Raw genomic sequence first — 20,655 nt, forward strand, 5'->3', positions numbered from 1 at the left:
TATGAAATGCATTTTCAGGATTAAATTCTTAAAAGCTTCTTTATTTTATTCTACTGCCAGCTTACTGCTATTTAAGAGCTCAAAGTGTACTTTTCACTTTTTTATAGAGTTCCTCTTTGCTTAATCAAGGGCAATTCAGTATTCATTCATCCCTGGATGGGAAGAGAGAAAGGTTTTCTTAACTATCAGGTCATATGTTTTTGCCACCAGAAAATTAAAAATAATGATTAGATTCAATGGAAATCAAGTCCCTGTACATGAAAATAGAAATATCTGCTTAAATAAATTACATAGATTAAAGAAGAGGCTAAATTGTTGGAAGGTAGTGTGAAGGGGTGAGGTGCAGCTGTGGCCGAGTGGCACCCATCAAGATGGCTTCTCTCTCTCTTCCTTCCTCCTCCTCATCCCCCCCTTTCTTCCTTCTTTCTTCTGGCTTTTTCTTTCTTTCAACCTAAATAATCTCCTTTAAGTGTCTTAAAATCCTTTGTAGAATGAGGCTGATCACAAATAAATAAAATAAGTAAAAAATTTGTAATTGAAATATGACAAGTCTTAAGTGATTCTATTTTTAGACAGTATCTTTGAATCATAACCTTTATTTTTTCAGAAGGGATATGCTTCCTATGGAGAATTACAGTTTACTTTCTCCTTTCACCTCCTGAAACAACCCTGAGGCTAGTCATCAAGATTTTGCTTTAACTATTACTTAAAACATGTAATAATATTTTATTTCAAATATAATCATTTTTCATTGGGATCTTTGTATTATCTTTGTTTCTAAATGCCATAGGTTATAAAGAAATATGTAAAAGATTAGGTTCTTAGCCATGATTCAATTTTAAAAAATGGAACCAAATTTGGCATCTATTTTCAAAATGTACATTCCTTGTAAATATGAAAAGACATCATCAGATCAATACTAGAAAATAAACCAATATTAGTTTTCTCCATAGTACTTCATATTGAGTACTAGCTCTGACCTGAGGTGCTTGTCAAAAACTGAAAGAGATGGAAGTAGAATTTTGCATACCACATTATAATGAAGTAGAGATTTTAATTCCTAAAGTAGATTCTATCAATCTTAAATACAATACTCATAACAAGTCCCAGACCATCATCACCTATAATTGACCTCCTTGCTCTAGCTCCATTGCCTTTACCTTAGTCGACACCACCATTAACCCTCACCTAGTCTTCTCTCATAGCTTCCTTACTCCCAACTTGTCCTTCTACAACCCATTTTTATTTGTCCCTGGATAGATAGAGAGAAAGGTTTTCTATTCTATCAAGTCATATGCTTTTGCCATCAGAAAATTAAAAATAATGATTAGATTCAATGGAAATCAAGTCTCTGTACATGAAAATAGAAATATCTGCTTAAATAAATTACACAGATAAAAGAAGATGCTGAACTGTTTGAAGGTAGTGTGAAGGGGTGAGGTGCAGTTGTAGCTAAGTGGCAATTATAAAAATGGCTTTACAATTATATCAGCTAGAGTAATTCTTTAAATAAATATAAGTCATGCCTATTTAAACACTTTGCATGGCTTATCATTGTAGTGTCATCGACCCAGCTTCTAGGCTGGCCTATGAGATCCGCACGGCCTCGCCTTCCTCCTCTGACCTCATCTCCTTTCCCTCCTCAACGATGGCTCTTCAGCCACACTGGCTTTCTCCCAGGCTCTAAAATGTGCCAGGCTCTTTCCAAAATTGAAATTTACACATACTTTTCCCTCTTCTGGTGTGTTCCCTGACTCCCATCCCCACCCTACTCCCATGACTGATGTCCCAGTAGAGTCCAAGCTCTACATCGATCAGGCATCCCTGATTCGACTTCCCTGTGCAGTGGGACACTGCTGCTTATCAGCAGGGCTGGCAGCCTCTTCGAGACTACTCTTGAGGCGGCTATGAGGATGCTACTGTTAAGTGCCACCAGAGGAAAGACACGACCGACATACAAATTAGTTGCAATAATCACACAGGCAATTTATTACTCACAAATCCTTTTGGCATGCAAGGGTACAGCTTAAGGGGGCCCAGTCGGCGTGCTCCTCTCAGCTGTCTTTGGTCAGAGCTCAGAGCAGTGTGGAGACAGTCTGCATCAACATTGGAGTCTGGGCGACTACTGCAGCAGGGGGCCCCTCAGCTTTAGTACCTTTTCTGGCCAATGCCTTCTAACAGGTGTCAATCTACAGGATTATCACCTCAAACCACCTTTTTGGGAGTTCCTCGCAGGGAATCCCCTCTATGTCAATCTACTGAAATGTTTTCATCAATCCACTTTTAAAGATGTTCTTATTTACATTAATTTACAAAGTTAATGCAAATAAAACCAAGCCACTTCTTACCTAGGTATAACTTCACACCCACACTAACTGGGCCCAGCTTGAAAGTCAGAGTCTGTTTACCACATTACAGGGTTATGACACCAAGCCACTTCTTATCTAGGTATAACTTCACACACATACTAACTGAGCCCTGCTTGTAAGTCAGTCTGTTATTACATTACAGAGTTATGACACCAAGCCACTTCTTATCTATGTATAACTTCACACACATACTAACTGAGCCCTGCTTGTAAGTCAGAGTCTGTTTATCACATCTATACCCGCTATATTAATTCCTATCCAGATGGCATAATTTTATTTAATTTTAATAATTACTTTAAATATCATTTTAATTACTTTTATATATCTTCCATATTTTTGTTTTTTATATTTCTATATATTTAATTACTATAACATTATATTACTACAACAACTGGCATCTTATTTTTCCACAAAGTTCTTTGGCTAAAATGTCACCTCTGCAGAGGGGCCTTCTGTGAACAATTGACCAAAAATTTTTCATCTTTATTACATTGTTTTCTTTGGCACTTTTTTTTAGAACTTAAACTTGCATTTTTGTATTTATCTATTGATGTAGTAGTCCTGATATTTTTAAATACGCTCCAATTTATGTTTCTTTATCAGTTTCTCTCTCCCTAGCTCCCATCTGCCTTGTAGGTCCAGAGGGAAGGGGGGAAAGGAAAGCAGAACAGGTCCTTGACCTTTCTAGTAAGAGAGCAGACTTGAAAACCAAGCCTGGGGATTAGAGGTTTATCTAGAATCTTAGAGCTCCTTGTTAGTGTATTGAATGCCAATTTACCCAAATTACTAGGACCTACCATTCTATATAAAGATGATCTAATAAAAGAGAAGTTGAGCTAATAAAAAAGATGAAGTGAGTAGCAACACTACTTCTGCTAAGTCCTGGAGAAGTGTAGGAAGAAAAGTCCTTGACACATAGAGGCAGGAGGATGAAGGTGTTAGATATTTAGGTCCTGCAACCTCCTCTGTAGGGTTCAATCAAATTAACTGGGCAACATCAAAGGCACAGAGCAACTGCTCAGTCCTTCAGTGTGGGAGGATGGCAAGATCATTGAGCAGGGGACCCCCCTCATTGACATGGAGACCCAGCATTGTGAGGAGGCAGAATGGCATGTCCACACAGAGAACATCTGGCTTGAAATTTTAAGCCTCCTTTGTTTCCCACATGGTGTGAATATTTAGTTGAAAGGTGGAGATTAGGCCAAGAAGCACCCTGTGGACATGCAGCAGAAACAGAAAAGGATTCCCTGGGCCTTATCAGCAGATACAGGACTCAGGTGCAGTCTCAGATCAGAGAAGGTTACAGCTAGAAAGAGAAAAGCGAAGGCCAGTTCACTGGGGAAGTGCACAAAGACATGGTAAAGAGATCATAGGCTGCAGATAGCAGCTGATGCCTGCAGGATGGACCAGCCCAGTCACTGCTATGGAATTCCTGATCATTCCACTCTGAGACTTGTCAAGATCCAAGGGCCAGTGCAGTCCAAAGGATGGTTCACTCTGCCTCGTACACACACAAAACTTTCACCCAACATATTTCCTGATACCATCCTGGAGAAGAGGACAGAGGGAGTAGAAATAACCTAAAAATAAGAGAGATTGAACTATTATCCAGAAATGACTGAGCATTACCTACCAAGATTATTTAAAATACTGAATTAGACTAATTTTAACTGCATTCATTAAATAAGGTTAATATTCTCCTGCTAGGTGAGGGCTCTGAGAAAGACTTAATTAGTTAGAAACAATATAAAAGAGCTATATTTTTTTCTGCTCCTATGAATTCTTCTTACATTTACTATATGTATCCTTATGAAGACAGGTACCACACTGCCACATTCCTAGCTTTTGATATCCTGCTGGTGTAGTAAGTGTTGAATGATGAATGAATGAATGAATGAATGAACGAACAAACGAACGAACGAACGAACAAACACTGGTACTGCACAGGCCCTGGCCGGTTGGCTCAGTGGTAGAACGTCGGCCTGGCGTGTAGAAGTCCCGGGTTCGATTCCCGGCCAGGGCACACAGGAGAGGCGCCCATTTGCTTCTCCACCCCTCCCCCTCTCCTTCCTCTCTGTCTCTCTCTTCCCCTCCCGCAGCTGAGGCTCCACTGGAGCAAAGATGGCCCGGGCGCTGGGGATGGCTCCTTGGCCTCTGCCCCAGGCGCTAGAGTGGCTCTGGTCAGGGCAGAGCGATGCCCCGGAGGGGCAGAGCATCGCCCCCTGGTGGGCAGAGCCGTCGCCCCCTGGTGTGCGTGCCGGGTGGATCCCAGTTGGGCGCATGCGGGAGTCTGTCTGACTGTCTCTCCCGGTTTCTAGCTTCAGAAAAAAAAAAAAAAAAAGAGTGCTGCACAGACATTTCTTTGACAACTGTTAAGGAAAAGATAATATTTAATCAACTAGCTTTTTCTGTCTGGGGGAACTGAGTCTTTTATAGTTAATCTGACAGTGTACAGAAGAGTAAAAACATTAGACTTGAATCTGGTTTCTACCACTGATTGTGCCACTAAAACTATGTCTGTGTGGCGGGAGTAATCTTAGATTTTCTTTGAGACATAAAGGTATCTATGTAAAGTCTCTTTAATCTTCAATAATTTTTATAACTCTTAGTTCCCTTACATGTTGAACAAATATTTTTCAACTATCTATCTATCTGTATTAATAACTGTTAAAATAATGTCAGCTTTTCAAAAGAAAGGTGTTATCTAGTAAAGATAGTAATATTACAGGCTATTGTTAAATAAAAAACCAAAAATTATATTCTAGTTCATTTATATTAATTATTGAAAATTGACAATAACTCAAAATTTTTTCTTCATCTAAAATGACCTGACCTCAGTTATGTTATCAATCGGTAATGATTGCCTAATGACATCTGATCACCATTTGCTGTCATGTCTTTACCCACACATCCAGGTGGAATTTAATGACCCAGTGTTGGGCTCAAGAACCTGACCAAAGACCTACTTTTCATAAAATTCAAGACCGGCTTCAATTATTCAGAAATTTATTCTTAAATAGTATTTCTCAATGCAGAGAAGAAGTGAACCCCAGTGGAGTTGTAAATGAAGGCTTTGAAGGTACGTTTGATTCTTTGTCAAAATTTCTGGTTTTCTCTCCATTGTAGACTCAACAAGGTCAAAATGGGATAAACATGAAAGACATTTTACAGTGGGTGAAAAGAATAATGTACTGGCATCATCTTCATAGTAATTAAGAGTTTATTGTAGTTATCTTTGAAAATAATTTTGATTTATGCACTAAATTAAAAAAAATTAGGATATAGTCTCTGGATTTATAACCTCAGATAATAAAGAGAATTAACATGTTTCACTACATTTTAAGGAAATCTGTTCTCCATCCCCTCCACTCTTTATACTAATTTGGACCTTAAGTTCAGGGTTGCATTCATTATAGACTGTTAATTTATGATCCATTGCCATCATTGGTCTATGTAGTTCTTCTCTTTTACTTGGTTTGTTTAGTTCCTTTAACTCTGTATTCCTCCCTTGTTCTGCATTCTTTCTCCCCCTGCCACACAACCATTCTAATGTCTTTAATGTGTGTCTTTATATTTGTATATTTTCCTGCAAAATGTACATTGCATGCACAGATGCTATTGTGTTACATAATACTTCATATTTTTAAATCAAGTACTAAGAACCATCCATGTTGATATGTGTATATCTAACCCGTTGCCTCTAACTGCTGAGTATTTTTGCTATGATTTTTGTAGTGGGCCATACCTTGCTACAGTCTAGTCTGATTCCACAACTTCTGTCTTTTAGTAAATAAGAAAGTAATCTACTGGAACCATTCTACTGTGATTGACAAACTAAGCCTTGTTGTTTTATGAAGAATACAAAACAGAATTAAAACACAGTAGTCACTTGGTTCATTTCCAAAACCACATTTACAATATATTTGCCTAATTGGCTGCAGAATAATGAATTTTAAAATGATTCTTCAGTTGCTTTAGAACTCCTTCCCATTACTAAAAATTGCCAGTCCCCTGCCCCCCCCCCTTTTGTTTTCAAATATAAGAGTTTAGACATGAACCTGGCAAGATGGATCAGGACTCAGAATCTCTCAGAGGTTAGACCTCTTGGTCTTTGCAGTGATGGGCTCCTGGACATCATGGAGTCATCTCACTACTGCAGCCCATGGTGAGATCTTCACCTTGACTAACAAGAGGGAAAAATGAGAAACCCAAAAATGAATATCTGCTTGTCATGTTTGCTGTGTTTCTGAGTACATATCTTGAGTAACTCTGGGTAGATGACATGACATGGAGTAAGACTCTGATTACAGGACTTCTTTGACATGAACAGCCAAGTGACAGATTGGAAAGACCCTGGTTTCCTTGAGCATGCATCATAACACTCACCTGATAAGCCTTGTTAACAGTCCACATGGTCTCCACCTGCTTTCTCATCTTGGAGCTCAGCTTACTAAGAGTGGGGCTGAGACCTTGGGGTGACAACTTTTATACACCTCATCCTTTTGGAGTGTTCTAGACATATACTTGCCTAAGTTAAGGTCACAAAGGATAAGAAAAAACATACCTGTAAGCCATTCTAGATACAATTAAGTACTTCTCATTTTTTAAACATTTATTTAATATGTGTCTTGGAATGAAATTTTGATAAAGGTTTTCCAAAAATTATTTCAGCAGATAGTCATTGACTTTTGTCCAAGGCATAGTGTTAAGAGTTAAGCACCTGAATTTATTGTGTTCCACTGGGCTGCTTTAAAGAAAAAGAGGCAAGAATATTTCTTTCCTTTGAGAGGCTATAATCAGTTTTTTCAATTTTGTATGTAAAGTTTTGTAGTGAGCTCTGAATTTGAATTGTCCCTGTCATAGGATCGTGTTTGTATCCACAGGAAAGGTGAGTGTCCTGGTTCACTATTGACTGATACTGTTTTGCTCAAACTATTTAAATCTGCTCCTGCTTGGCTTGGTTCTTATTTTTATAATCTGATGTATGAAAATGTTAGAGGAACCACAATCAAGAGTGGTTTACCAGTGTGTAAAAGGAAATCTTTTGTTTCTTGAGTAGATAAATGACAGTGACTGGGTTGAGCTGAATGTGTAGAGATCTGAAAGGCAGATCTGAAAGAGATCTATGGTGTTGTTTACCTGGCATTGAAAACCTGTCTTTCCTACCAAATCACTTCTCTTTCCTCTAACAGCATCTCGTAAAAGCTATGACTCTGATTTAGACTTGTTTGTGAAGACCACTTTTGCAGACCTTATGAAATTAAATACAATCATTATCTTTTTTTTTTAATTTAAAAAGAATTTCTTGTTTTACATCAACCAGAAAAGCAATTCCTGATTCCTTTCTGATTTTCCTTTTAACTATGCCAGTAATTAATCTCAGTAACAGTTTTTGTTATATTAATTATAACTGTACCTAAAGATCTTCATTATAAAAGAAATTTATGTTTATTGTTTAAAAAACATAAATTATCTATAAAGAGTAAAAGGTAAAAGTCTCTTGCTTCCTCCCTGCTTTCCCTTCCAGGGCTAGCCATAGTTTGCAATTTGATTATATGCTTCTCGGTATTTTATATGCATATACAACCATTTACAGAAATGTTCACTTGAGTATGTTTGTATATGTACTGGCTGTATTCAGAGATAAAATTTAGGTAATTTAGAAGAATAAAGGAACTATAGATTTTCTGTTCAGTTCTCCACTATGTTTTACCTTACAAATGAACTTATTTTCAAAGATCTGGTGAGCCGATGATTTTATTCTGTGTCTTCTGCTAGAAGCCAGGAGGCATTCCATGTTACCACTGAGTCAGGGAGCCCATGTTACCACTGAGAGGGAACCCATGTTCTATGAGAGTCCAAAGGCAGGATGCTGAGTCCACCCTGTGCAGCAGAGAGAAAGTTAATAAAAGCCACTGGGAGGAGGTCACTTGTAAGCTGAGTTCTGCAAGGGAGTAAGGGGGAAAAAAATGATCTTTCTGGAAAGGAGGAGCAGAATGTAGAAAGGCATGGAGTAATGGAAAATGGGTGTGCACAGGACTGCACCTTGTTTACCATACATGAGGGTGGAAATGGCAAGGGATGAAATTGGAAGGATAGTTCTTACCCTAGCCAGATAAGAAATGGAAAATAATGAAAGCTGAATTAATAAATGGTAATAAGTGTAGACAGAAGGAAATGAACCCAGAGTTACCACAGAGGTAGATCCTATAGAACGTGGCATCAAATTGAGTAAAGAAGAGAGTGAAGATAATGGTGGATCCCAATGGTCTGAGAAACTAAGTGGAAAGCAGTGCTCTTACCAGAAATGCGACCGTAGGAAGAGGAACAGCCTTGCACATGTGTGGTTTGAGCTGAGTGTGAAGTGAGTGGAGAAGCCCAGTCTTCAGTTGAAAGGTCTGTCCTGTAAGTATAAGTAATTGATGTCAAAGGTGTAGATGAGATCATTGAATTCAAGTACACCGAATAAGAAGTGAACAGTGGCTGGGACCCGGAGAACAGCCAGTATAGGAGGGACTGACCAAGAAATATGGGGTTGGAGAGGAGAAGTTAGAAGCAGAAGAGGAAAGCCGTAATAGTATTGTCATGGAAACCCAAAGGAGAGAGGCCCAGGAGGAGGGAGCCATCAAATGCTGCTGAAGTCAAGTTCCAAAAGAATGGAAGGATTTTACAATTGACTTGTATTATATATATATATATTTTAAAATCAACTCTTTGCTCATTACTTTTCTTCTAATATGTGCAGACATTATATAAAAACCACAGCGGCTGCCATGACAAGTGTTAGAGGCCCTGACAGCTCAGCTCTAACTCAGGCACTACCAGGAGTCTCCATGAACCCTTGGGAAAATCCTTTCCCAGTGTTGCATTACCTAGTTCACCTATGAGACTGGGATAATAACAAACAATGCTCCCAGTAAATATAAAGAACAAGACCCTTGTTGTAAATGGCTTTTAATAGCAATAATAGCTAATTGTATCTTAGCACTTTATTTCTGTGCCACTCAGTGTGCTATGTAGGTGAACCCATTAAGTCCTCACACTCGCCCAATGGAGTGGCAGTTTTTACTATCAGATTTTAGAGATGAGAGAACTGAATGCAGTCTAGCTACTTGCCCATGGGCACACTGCCAAGGTGGGGCTGGAATCTGGCTCTGTGCTAGATAGAGCCTGTGCTCTCTGGCTCCACAGGGATGTGGCTGGGGTAAGGAGTCTGCCCACATGCTCTGCCCAACTTACCAATAGTGTGCGGCGCTGCTACGTAGAGTAAAAAAAATTACAGCCTGCTAGAAACATCAAATTTATTTAGGTGCCAAGTTTTGACCAATTAAATTAAGATTCTAAGCAGTGTTCAAAAACATAGAGGAGCAGATATAAATCTGCAGAATAATGATACAGGAAGAGTTTAACTGGGAATATAACCAAACACGGATAATTTAGACAGAAACAAGCATTCTGTGCCACAGACATGTACTTTTAGGAAAGAGGAAGTTCTCATTGTGTTATTTACAATGCATGTCATTCCTGAAGATAAGGAATAGTGAGAGATAGGGAAATCACTAAAAATTTTGATAATTCTGATTTGACTGAAGAAAAGTGGCAGAAAAGAGAGAATGAAAGGCAGAGTTTGCGTATTTGTAAGAGATGTGAGTCATGAAATAGTCCCTTCAAAGCAAGCCTAAACTTAATTACTCTGTTAATAAGCAAGAATGTGTTTAATAATACTTTGCTGCTTTGCAGACTGTTAGGCATATTTAGCAGACTAGTGCAATGTCTGTGCTCATGTTATTGTCAGACTCATATAAAAGATAAAAAAGCCATGGAAAGCCCTTTTTTTTTTGGAAAAAAAAATAAAGGGTATTAGGATTACAGGGAGCAATAGCATCACGCGTATCCCATGGTACTACTGACCTAATGGGGTGAAGAGGGGATAGAAAGAGAAGTAACATATCTGGGCATCTAGTAAAAATATCCCAGTGACTTCATGCAAACATTTGTGTAAACATCACCTCATCAGTCCCAGAGAGTTCTACAGGAAACAAATCTAAATGCTCCTCTGCTGTTCTAAACATAGCCAGTCAGCCGGCATATGTCTCGTCTGTTAATACCCTGTCTTACTTGGACCTTTTTATTTTAATATTTCCCTCTTAAAGAGAGGGTTGCTGAGCACATACTGTCTTTGTTCAAGATCTCTGTTTTAAAGTTTGACCTGCAGGCTTTCTATTAAGTAGTTTTTAAACAAAAATAAACAACCACCCACCCACCAACTGCCGCCGCCACCACCACCAATGCATGTCTCTTTTATGCAATAAGATGTACTGATTGCTGAAAGCTTACGAGGGTCAAGTTACTAAATATTGCTCTAAGTATCAGGGTCCAATGAAATAGTTAGCTAATGATTTTTCTTTGACATATAGAGCCAGAATTTTGATAAGGCATTTATTTGTCTTATATAAAAAATATTTTTTACAATAACTCAACAATAAGCAAAAAAACCTAAAATCATGTTTCATTAGGAAGTTTCCCAACATGCTATTTAATGGAATAAAAATATGGCTAGGCTTATATTGTAGATTTAAGGTTTCATTGAAAAGCTAAACTTTTCACCCTGGCCGGTTGGCTCAGTGGTAGAGCATCAGCCTGGTGTGCAGGAGTCCCGGATTCGATTCCCTGCCAGGGCACACAGGAGAAGTGCCCATCTGCTTTCCACCCCTCCCCCTCTCCTTCCTCTCAGTCTCTCTCTTCCCCTCCTGCAGCCAAGGCTCCATTGGAGCAAAGATGGCCCCAGCGCTGGGGATGGCTCCATGGCCTCTGCCTCAGGCGCTAGAGTGGCTCTGGTGGCAACAGAGCGATGCCCCGGATGGGCAGAGCATCGCCCCCTGGTGGGCATGCTGGGTGGATCCCAGTCGGGCGCATGCGGGAGTCTGTCTGACTGCCTCCCCGTTTCCAGCTTCAGAAAAATACAAAAAAAAAAAAAAAAAAAAAAGAAAAGCTAAACTTTTCTTGAGCCTAATTTCTTTAAAACTTTTAGGGACAGCCTAATTTTCTCAATAATCTGGGACTATTTAAAGTTAAATATCTTCTTTCTTTCTACTTATCACTTTTTGGTATTTCTATCACTATTAGCATATATAACAAGTTAATCTTATGGATTTCTCAATGGCAATTAGTGCTTATTGGTAATAATCATAGCATTTAGAGCCATCCATAGATATTCAGCACTTAAGCACTAACAAAACCTGGCCTGTGAAAAAGTTCTTTCTATGGGGAAGATATTTTTCAACACTGTTCAACTGTTTATGTGGTCTGAAGTATGCTATGACGATGTCTGGGTGCTGAAGAGGAACATGAGATGATGCCAAAGAGCTTCTGAGCCTGCAGTTTGGCCATCCTATACATTATCAGTGGGGAGCGACTACAAAGAAGAAAAAGAAGAAGAAGAAGAAGAAGGAGGAGGAGGAGGAGAATAATAATAATAATAAGAAGAAGAAGAAGAAGAAGAAAAGGAGTAAATAATAATGCTGAATAGGGACAGTAGTTCATATGCTCTTATCAATAAAATAAGCTTCTCATCAGGTATGGAACTTGGTAAATAGGTAGATCATTGAACTTTCAAGGGAAAAACATAGGTACAATGATGCTGCCCACAGTCTTTTGACATTTTCTCATGTTTCAATTTAAATTCATTTCAAATAAATCCAACTTGGATATATATCAGGGCTAAGTGCCGAAGGTTGGCAGCCCAGCAGGCCTCACCCGCACACCTGGATGCTCTCATGCCGGAAGGATGAGAAGAAGAAAGGGAAGGATCATCATCTGGCTGCTGAAATATTTCTGACTTTTCAAATCTACTTTATGAAAAGACAAAAATATTTCTGATCATCATTTTTTTTCCCAGGTACTGATACCCAGAGATTGGGAAGTATTGATAAAAAAACAATTCCCACACTATACATTTGTGTATTTATCTTCTACTGTGTATTTATCTTTTTGATTACCTAGAATAGTGTGAAGTGCATCAGAAGTTCTGCTGTGCTGCTATTAGGTTTCTGCAAGAATCTTACACTTCCTATGTAAGAAGGTCAGCCTTTAAGGAGGGAAAGATGGAATGTGAACATAATTGTGAATAGGTCAGTTCCCCTGTGGCTGTCCACTTTTCTGCTGCCACCCTGACAGCACACACATGGGTATCTGCATCTGTGCTCTTCAGGGACTCCTGCAGGGCCCCCGCCAGCCACGTGGCTGCCCCACGCACAGCACAGCAACTTCACCCTGACCTTGGAGAGGGTGAATAGAGAACACACACTTGTGCCAGACAGTCTGGGTTCAAATTCCAGCTGTGTGACTTTGGGCAAATTATTTAACCCTTCTGTGCCTCAATTTCCTCATCTGCTAAGTGGGGATAATACTTGTATTTTCTTTTAGAAATGCATTAATATATGTATATAGCTTAGACTAGTGTTGGATATATAGGAAGTCCTCTATAAGTGTTAACAATTTTTATTATTGATAATATATATGCTGTTGTTTTCCTTCTGCCTCCATCTGCTTGTTTCACCTCCTATCAGCCTTTGGAGGTCAGAAGCATGCTGGTTTTAAATTTGGCAAAAACCATTAACGGTTTCATATCCTGCTTGTCCCAGGGGGATGAGTGGAGAGGGCCAGCCACCTTTGCTGCCTCGCTGTTTCCTCAGTCCACAGCCAGCACCCCCTGCCTCAGGACCGTAGTTGTTACTGTTCTCTCTCACTTGAATCTTCTTCCTAAGATATCCACATGGCAAATTCTTTCACTTAATTCAGGCTTCTACCTGAATTTTACCTCATGAGAGAGGACTTTGCTAACGCCTCATCTAAAATAACAACCCCTCTCCCACCATTACTGTCTTGCCCCCTTTTCCACTGACTTTTCCTTCATGGTGTTTTTTACCATCTGGCATAGATTTACTTGTCTGCTAACTTCCTGTCTGTCTGCCCCAATTAGAATGTAAAGAAGAACAAACAAGTTTGTTTCACTCATTTGATGCCATCAATACCTAGAACAGAGCCTGGCACATAGTAAGAATGTCATATATATTATATTAATAAATGATTAAATTACTTAAACTAAAAGAATACATCTTTAAAGGCAGATATTTTAGATGGAGTGGCAAGATGAAAAGGTAAGCACTTTAGACAAAGAGGGTCATGATTTCTTAATTTCTGTCACAAAAACCATGCCCACCTGTTAGGACAAAGCTCATCAGCTCCGTCCTCTCACCACACTTTATATATTTCTTTATTACAGTACATATCACCCCCCATGTAGCAGATACATCTGCTACCCTGCTATACAGTATTAGCCTCAAGGACAGGGAGCATGTCTTGTTTACCTTTGTGTTCCCTCAGTGGGACTCATTATTGTCTGCTGAACCAATGTATGAGGTTGATGTTGTAATTCTCATACAGTTTGTATATTACAAATAAAGAAAATCAAAGAGATGCTGGAATAACTTCTATATTTTTTTCACAGATGAAGATGGCAACATGATTTGTTTGAATTTGGATGATGGTATGTCAATTGCTTTCATGGAAACCAAGAACCAAGAAGGATTAAACTATATGATGCTTGCTACAGAATGCCACCAAGGTGAAGATAATTCTGAGGGTCCTGTAGGCTCCAAGGAATCTGAGTCTTGTGGTCTGAGGAAAGAAGAGAAGGACCCACATGCAGACAAAGGTATCTGCCAAGAAAAACAAGTGGCTAACTGCCCTCCTGGCAAGGCTGAAGCCCTGAACTACGCCTGTCTCACTCACAGCGGACATGGAGATGGGTCGGATTAATAACTCTGTTTGGGAAATGCAGAGTTGAGATAAACACTCCATTAAGTAGTTACTGAAAGGAAACCCTAGTAGAATAATAGATGTTGTGGTGGTCTATGACTCTGAATTAACACAGAAAAAGTTCCTGACTTTGGATCTTGGTTCTGAGGACCACTTATTTTCAGTTCTGACGATCCCCACTCCAACTGTCTAAACTTCAGCAAGATTATGAGGGGAACCACTGAGCCCTTGGAAAGCTTAGGAAGACTCATGAGTCAGGAAGGGAGACTGCTCTCTCTCACCCTTGAGGTCATTTAGACCATTTCCCACCCTTCAGTCTGGGCTGTAACAGAAACATTTTGGTCAGATTGTTAGAGACAAAATAGGTATGTTCAAGAACCTGAAGGAGGGGGATGAGAAGTATGCTCTGGGGCCACTGAACTACAGATTTTCCCCAAAGGGACTGAGGAAATGACTAACTTATACATCCCCAAAGAACCAGCACATCTGACATAAGAAATCATTTGGAAAGCTATTGCTATAATAAAATACTGTCTTTGTTGATTATTGTAAAATATTTTGTATCTTGGAGGTTTTGAAATAGTGAAAATAGAACCATGAAGATGTCTAAATTCTAAAGTTTAGCATTGGGCTACATTAAAATTGTTGTGACTTGTGGGCTGTCACATAAAATTTTGTTTTATTTGGCATATATATTTTAATACACAGTACTTAAGATTACATTTAATATCAAAATTTTTAAAAATTAAATACAAATGATTATATAATTCTAATTCAAGCTCTGTGATTTTAGCAACTACATGAAATAAATATTTAAATGAAAACTATTTAAAATATTCTTTAGCAAAAGCTCTTGATTTAAAGTCAATTGTTTGTCTTTTGCAGCTCCCCATTTAAATCTGGACGTCTTAGCTGCTCTAACAACAATACTAATGAAAGCTTTCTGGGTCTTACTCAGTTGCAGTATTCAGGATGTTCCCTAGATGTAGGGAAGAACATTTTGATGATAACATTTGCTAAAATCTACCATAGAAGAGGATCATGCATCCCTTTCCACCTTGGATAATTCAGTTCATTTTAAAACTTGCCTACTGTAGGGCAGCCTTCACAGTGATTGGCTGAATGGTGAGGATCACAAGGAAGTCAGTATATTCTGTGATGAACAGCCTCCAAGTAAGGTCCAGGATTTGTGGCCACATCTGTATTTCTGCTAAGTAGGCAGAATGTTTACTCTGAACTTCGGAGCTGCTAATGGGCATCTGTCATTCTTTTGATAGTCCAGCAAATGACACCCTTTCTGAGTTAACGAATTCCTCCACCTTCATTTTCCAGGTGGGAGGTGTGTTCTGTGTGCCCCTCCAAAATCTCTCGTAGCAGGAAGGCAGGCGTGTGACCTGGCCCAACCTCTCAGACACAGCTGCCACAGGCTTCTAGTTGAGTGCTGAGGATGCAGAGAAACAGGGATCACAGTGAGTCTTTCCTGGTGATGGTGGCAACTGCAGTTGGTCTGGCAGAACTGCAATGTCTGAGGCCAGGAAGGTTGGCAGAGCAAGTCTAGAGCCTGGTGCCTCTGGCAGCTGGGGTAACTAGACTGACTGGTTCTGCTGTCTGCTTCTAGCCATTGCTGAAGCCTCCGTAGCCCCCAGTCTGAAATTCTATCAGTAACTCCCATATCCTTTAATAAATGTTAAATCAGCTAGAGTCAGTTTCCATTGCTTGCAACCAGGACTTTTACTTTACCAGTACCATATACTTTTATTTTGAAAAACACAAAGGGATGAGAAATGTATAGAAGAACTAGATTTTCAGTACAATATATTTGCATCACAATCTAGACAGAAAAGACATATATAGACTATCTGAGAGGAATAGCCCATAAATATTATGTTACAGCTAAAAATATTAGTGCAAATTAGTAGTCTTTATAATTCATAATGAATAATGTTGGTAGAAATATTTAATGCAAAATAAAATAGTGGCTAAAATCTCAGAGGTAAAATTTATTATGGATAATAGTAATTGATAAAATACAAATGGCTGGTATTATTAAAAACTATGTGAATTCTGTAAAAGTTAGGTTCTGGTAAGTAAGAGGGAAAAATTGGCAGTGGCTCAAAATGGCACTTGTTAAAATGTATTTCTCACTAAAATTTAACAAAAATATGAAAATTTATTGAATTTTTTATCTGAAAAATATGGCCCTGGCCGGTTGGCTCAGCGGTAGAGCGTCGGCCTGGCATGTGGGGGACCGGGGTTCGATTCCCGGCCAGGGCACATAGGAGAAGAGCCCATTTGCTTCTCCACCCCCCCTCCTTCCTCTCTGTCTCTCTCTTCCCCTCCCGCAGCCAAGGCTCCATTGGAGCAAAGATGGCCCGGGCGCTAGGGATGGCTCCTTGGCCTCTGCCCCAGGCGCTAGAGTGGCTCTGGTCTCGGCAGAGCGACGCCCCGGAGGGGCAGAGCATCGCTCCCTGGTGGGCAAAGCGTAGCCCCTGGTGGGCGTGCTGGGTGGATCCCGGTCGGGCGCATGCAGGAGTCTGTCTGACTATCTCTCCCTGTTTCCAGCTTCAGAAAAATACAAAAAAAAAAAAGAAAGAAAAATATGACTTGGGAATATTAGACTTGGAAGAAATAATGATTCCCAAAGGCAAAAACTATAATTGGTAAATAAAAACAAAACAATACGAAAGCCAATCAATGTATCTTATCTTCTTTTTAAATTATTCAAGAAGAATTAATAATTCATAGGAAAAGTATATAAGTTAAAAATGAAGAAAATGTTTTTTCTTTTCCAAGTGAGAGGAGGGGAGATAGAGAGACAGACTCCCACATGTGTCCACCCAGCAATCCCCATCTGGGGCTGATGTTCTGCCCAACTGGGCCATGCTTACAACCAGGCTATTTTTAGTGCCTGAGGCAGAAGCTCCACAGAGCCATCCTCAGTGCCGGGGCAGAGGGCAGATGCATTCCAAACAATCGAGCCATGGCTGCAGAAGGGGAAGAAAGAGAGAGAGAAAGGGGAAAGGAAAGAGTGGAGAAGCAGATGGTCACTTCTCTTATGTACCCTGACTGGGAATAGACTTAGGACATCCTCACGCCGAGCTGATACTCTACCATTGAGCCAACTGGCCAGGGCTGAAAATGAAAAATTTGTTCATGATTTAACATGGCCAACTGAACAAAGATTTAACTATGTAAAAATTAATGATGAAAGAATTCTGATGGAAATGCTTTGCTGGAAACATCCTTGAGAAAAGATCCTGTCCCTGGCCCCATACACTCTACCGTGCTTACCCTTACTGGGCTTCCCTGGCTGTGGGCGACGGCAAGCTGGCAAAGCCCTGGCAGTTTAAGACTTAGCCAAAGGTTAAGCTCTTCCCGACAACTCCATGTTGGCTGTGAAGCTGAATATTTCTAGTCGTCTCATTCTCCCACCTCACTTGCTTGATTAAGTTCCTAAAGGCAGTTTTCTTTTTACCCATTGTTTTGTGAAGTTAAGATGTTATGCTTGGTGGAGCGTTTTCTGCACTTCGGGAGATTTCCTAACGTAGCTGGGGAGAATTCCCGATGTAGCTCGGAGGTGTAACTTTGTATCTGTGCTTTCTTTTGTTTTGTAAAATAACCCTGCTTTGCACTATAAAAATAAAACGTTTTGGGGATGCAGGCAGCTATTGTAGGAAAAGCCTGCAGAGAGACCTCCTGATCCCATCCTTTTTTTTCTCTGTCGTTTTTTCTCAATCCTCCATCGTTCCCACTCGAGACCTGCAAAATTATTTGCCGCTCTGGCTCGCGACACCTGGCCTATTGGCATCTCCTCACCCAGCTCTTCTTTGCTGATCTAAATCCCACTTATCCTGTAGGATCAGGAGATTTATATCCTAATTTTTTGGACAGGCTTGCCCCTAACTCCCTCCTCTTTCCCTTCTCAGAATTAGTGTTGTCTTTCTTTAAAAAAAAAAAAATTATTAAAAAAATTTTTATTGACTTTACTGAGGTGAAATTGGTTAGTAAAATTATATGGGTTTCAGGTGTAGAATTCTATGCTACATCATCTGTAGATTGCACTGTATTCACCACCTCAAGACAAGTCTCCTTCCATCACCACTTATCCTCCCTCAGCCTCTTCTACATGCGCCACCCACCCCTTTCCTCTTGCAATCCCCATCCTGTTGTCTGTTTTTTTTATTTCTTTAATCTCTTCACCTTTTTTGTCCAGCCCCACCAACCCGCATTCCCTCTGACAGCTGTCCGTCTATTCTACTGTTATCTTCCTTGTCGTTAACATCTCATTTGGCAGTAACCACCTGTAATCCCATCCTATTTCTATGTATCTTAACTACTTAAGGAAAGCACAAGCTTTCTAAAGATAGGGTGGTGTCTTTTAAACCTCTGTAAACTAAACCAAACTTTCCCTAAACCAAAGTAGGTATCCATATTTGATGAATTAATTGGCTAATTTTCTCATCTACCTTTTCCAACACATTTTACAACAAGCCCTCACTTGTAGCTCATAAGGGATGCCAGAAAACGGGTCTACTGCCAAGAGGGACTCAAGAGGATTGTTTGATGCTGGTTTATCTCCCCAAACCTCAGAAGACAAACTGTAGAAGTTGGGGGGCTGCTTTAGTTTCATATCAAACTTAGGTGTGGCCTAAAATTCTGGAAGCCCTTGAAAGGATAGTGAGTATATGCTAAAAGAGGCAAAATATTAATTTATCATTATCAGTTTTTCCCATGTCTTAAAACCGCCTTTATCCTCATAATGGCTTTTATGGATATAGGTTAAATTTGAAGGTGCTCTTCACTTCTCTTTGACCTCTTCTTGGTAAAAGAAAGCCAATCCAGCTTTGCTTTTTGCAGTTGGTCAGGGCTATGTGGTATCCTAATCAGATGAACTTTCCCAATTCTTATAGGCTTCTTTACAACAAGAAAAATCAAAGGGTCAAAATATATCCAAACTCTTATTGTAAATATTTTAGAATATTTTCTTCCAGCTTTTCTTTTTTTCTTTTTGTATTTATCCCAAATGTGAGCTTATTTTTATGGCAAGTGTACTTGTATTTAGTATTTTTATTTTTATTTAACATGATGGCATATGCTTTCCCCATTACTGTTAAAAATTCTTGGTAATGTTTTTAATGGCTTCAAAAAATCCCTTAGAATGAATAAGCTGGATGTACTGCTCCTTTGTAAATCTGCCAATTCACTCATTCTTTTACTCATCCAATAAATATTTATTGAGTGCTTACTATGCAGGAATCATTGTTATAGCCACTAGGAATAAAGCAGTACACAAAGTGTCTGTCTTGGTGGAGGTTACTTTCCAGCATATTGATTGGTTGAGCAGACTTAATAAATGAGTAAAAATATATATGACAAAGATTATATATATCACATGACAGAGGATGCTGAGTAGTAGTAGAAATATGAATCAAAAGACAAGTTATAGACCAGGGGTAGTCAACCTTTTTATACCTACTGCCCACTTTTGTATCTCTGTTAGTAGTAAAATTTTTAAACCGCCCACTGGTCCCACAGTAATGGTGATTTATAAAGTAGGAAAGTAACTTTACTTTATAAAATTTATAAAGCAGAGTTACAGCAAGTTAAAACATATAATATTAATTACTTACCAAGTACTTTATGTCAAATTTTTGCTAAGTTTGGCAGAATAAATCTTTATAAAACAACTTATTATAGTTATATCTATCTTTTTATTTATACTTTGGTTGCTCCGCTACCGCCACCATGAAAGCTGGAATGCCCACTAGTGGGCAGTAGGGACCAGGTTGACTACCACTATTATAGTCAGACAGAGAGGGAAGTTGCTATTTTATGTTCTATAGCCAGGAAAAGCCACTCTGAGAAAGAGATACCGTTTCCCCAAAAATAAGACATCCCTCAAAAATAAGACCTAGTGCAATTTTTTCAAGCTTATAAATATAAGGCTTCCCCTGAAAATAAGACCTAGTGCATCTTTAGGAGCAAAAATCAATATAAGACACTATCTTATTTTCGGGGTAGATCGTTGTACATGGAAATAGAGTCACAAGAAATTCTTAGTGGAATTCAGAATTGAGCTGGTTATGCTGATGTTTGTGATGATATAACTACAGTATATTAATAAATGTTGACTTTTTGTTCAACAATAAATGTAAATTCTTGTTCATGGAAAGTAAGACATCCCCTGAAAATAAGATCTAGCGTGTCTTTTTTTTTTTTTTTGTATTTTTCTGAAGCTGGAAACGGGGAGAGACAGTCAGACAGACTCCCGCATGCGCCCGACCGGGATCCACCTGGCATGCCCACCAGGGGCGACGCTCTGCCCACCAGGGGGCGATGCTCTGCCCCTCCGGGGGGTCGCTCTGCTGCGACCAGAGCCACTCTAGCACCTGGGGCAGAGGCCAAGGAGCCATCCCCAGCGCTCGGGCCATCTTTGCTCCAATGGAGCCTTGGCTGCGGGAGGGGA

At 39.5% G+C, this 20,655-nt stretch overlaps 1 protein-coding gene across 2 annotated transcripts in view; it reads left to right on the top strand.

Moving 5' to 3' along the window:
- Positions 1-14,858, top strand: part of ROS1 (ROS proto-oncogene 1, receptor tyrosine kinase) — a 134,070-nt gene extending 119,212 nt beyond the window's left edge. For both annotated transcript variants that reach the window (XM_066371796.1, XM_066371795.1), the window contains exons 43-44: positions 5,285-5,448; positions 13,879-14,858. In XM_066371796.1, the coding sequence (XP_066227893.1) occupies positions 5,285-5,448; positions 13,879-14,189 (475 nt within the window). In that variant the 3' untranslated portion in view covers positions 14,190-14,858. The remainder of the gene's footprint in view (positions 1-5,284; positions 5,449-13,878) is intronic.
- The last annotated feature ends 5,797 nt before the right edge of the window (positions 14,859-20,655 follow it).

Source organism: Saccopteryx leptura, chromosome 3 (genome assembly GCF_036850995.1).
Source record: "Saccopteryx leptura isolate mSacLep1 chromosome 3, mSacLep1_pri_phased_curated, whole genome shotgun sequence".
Lineage (NCBI taxonomy): Eukaryota > Metazoa > Chordata > Mammalia > Chiroptera > Emballonuridae > Saccopteryx > Saccopteryx leptura.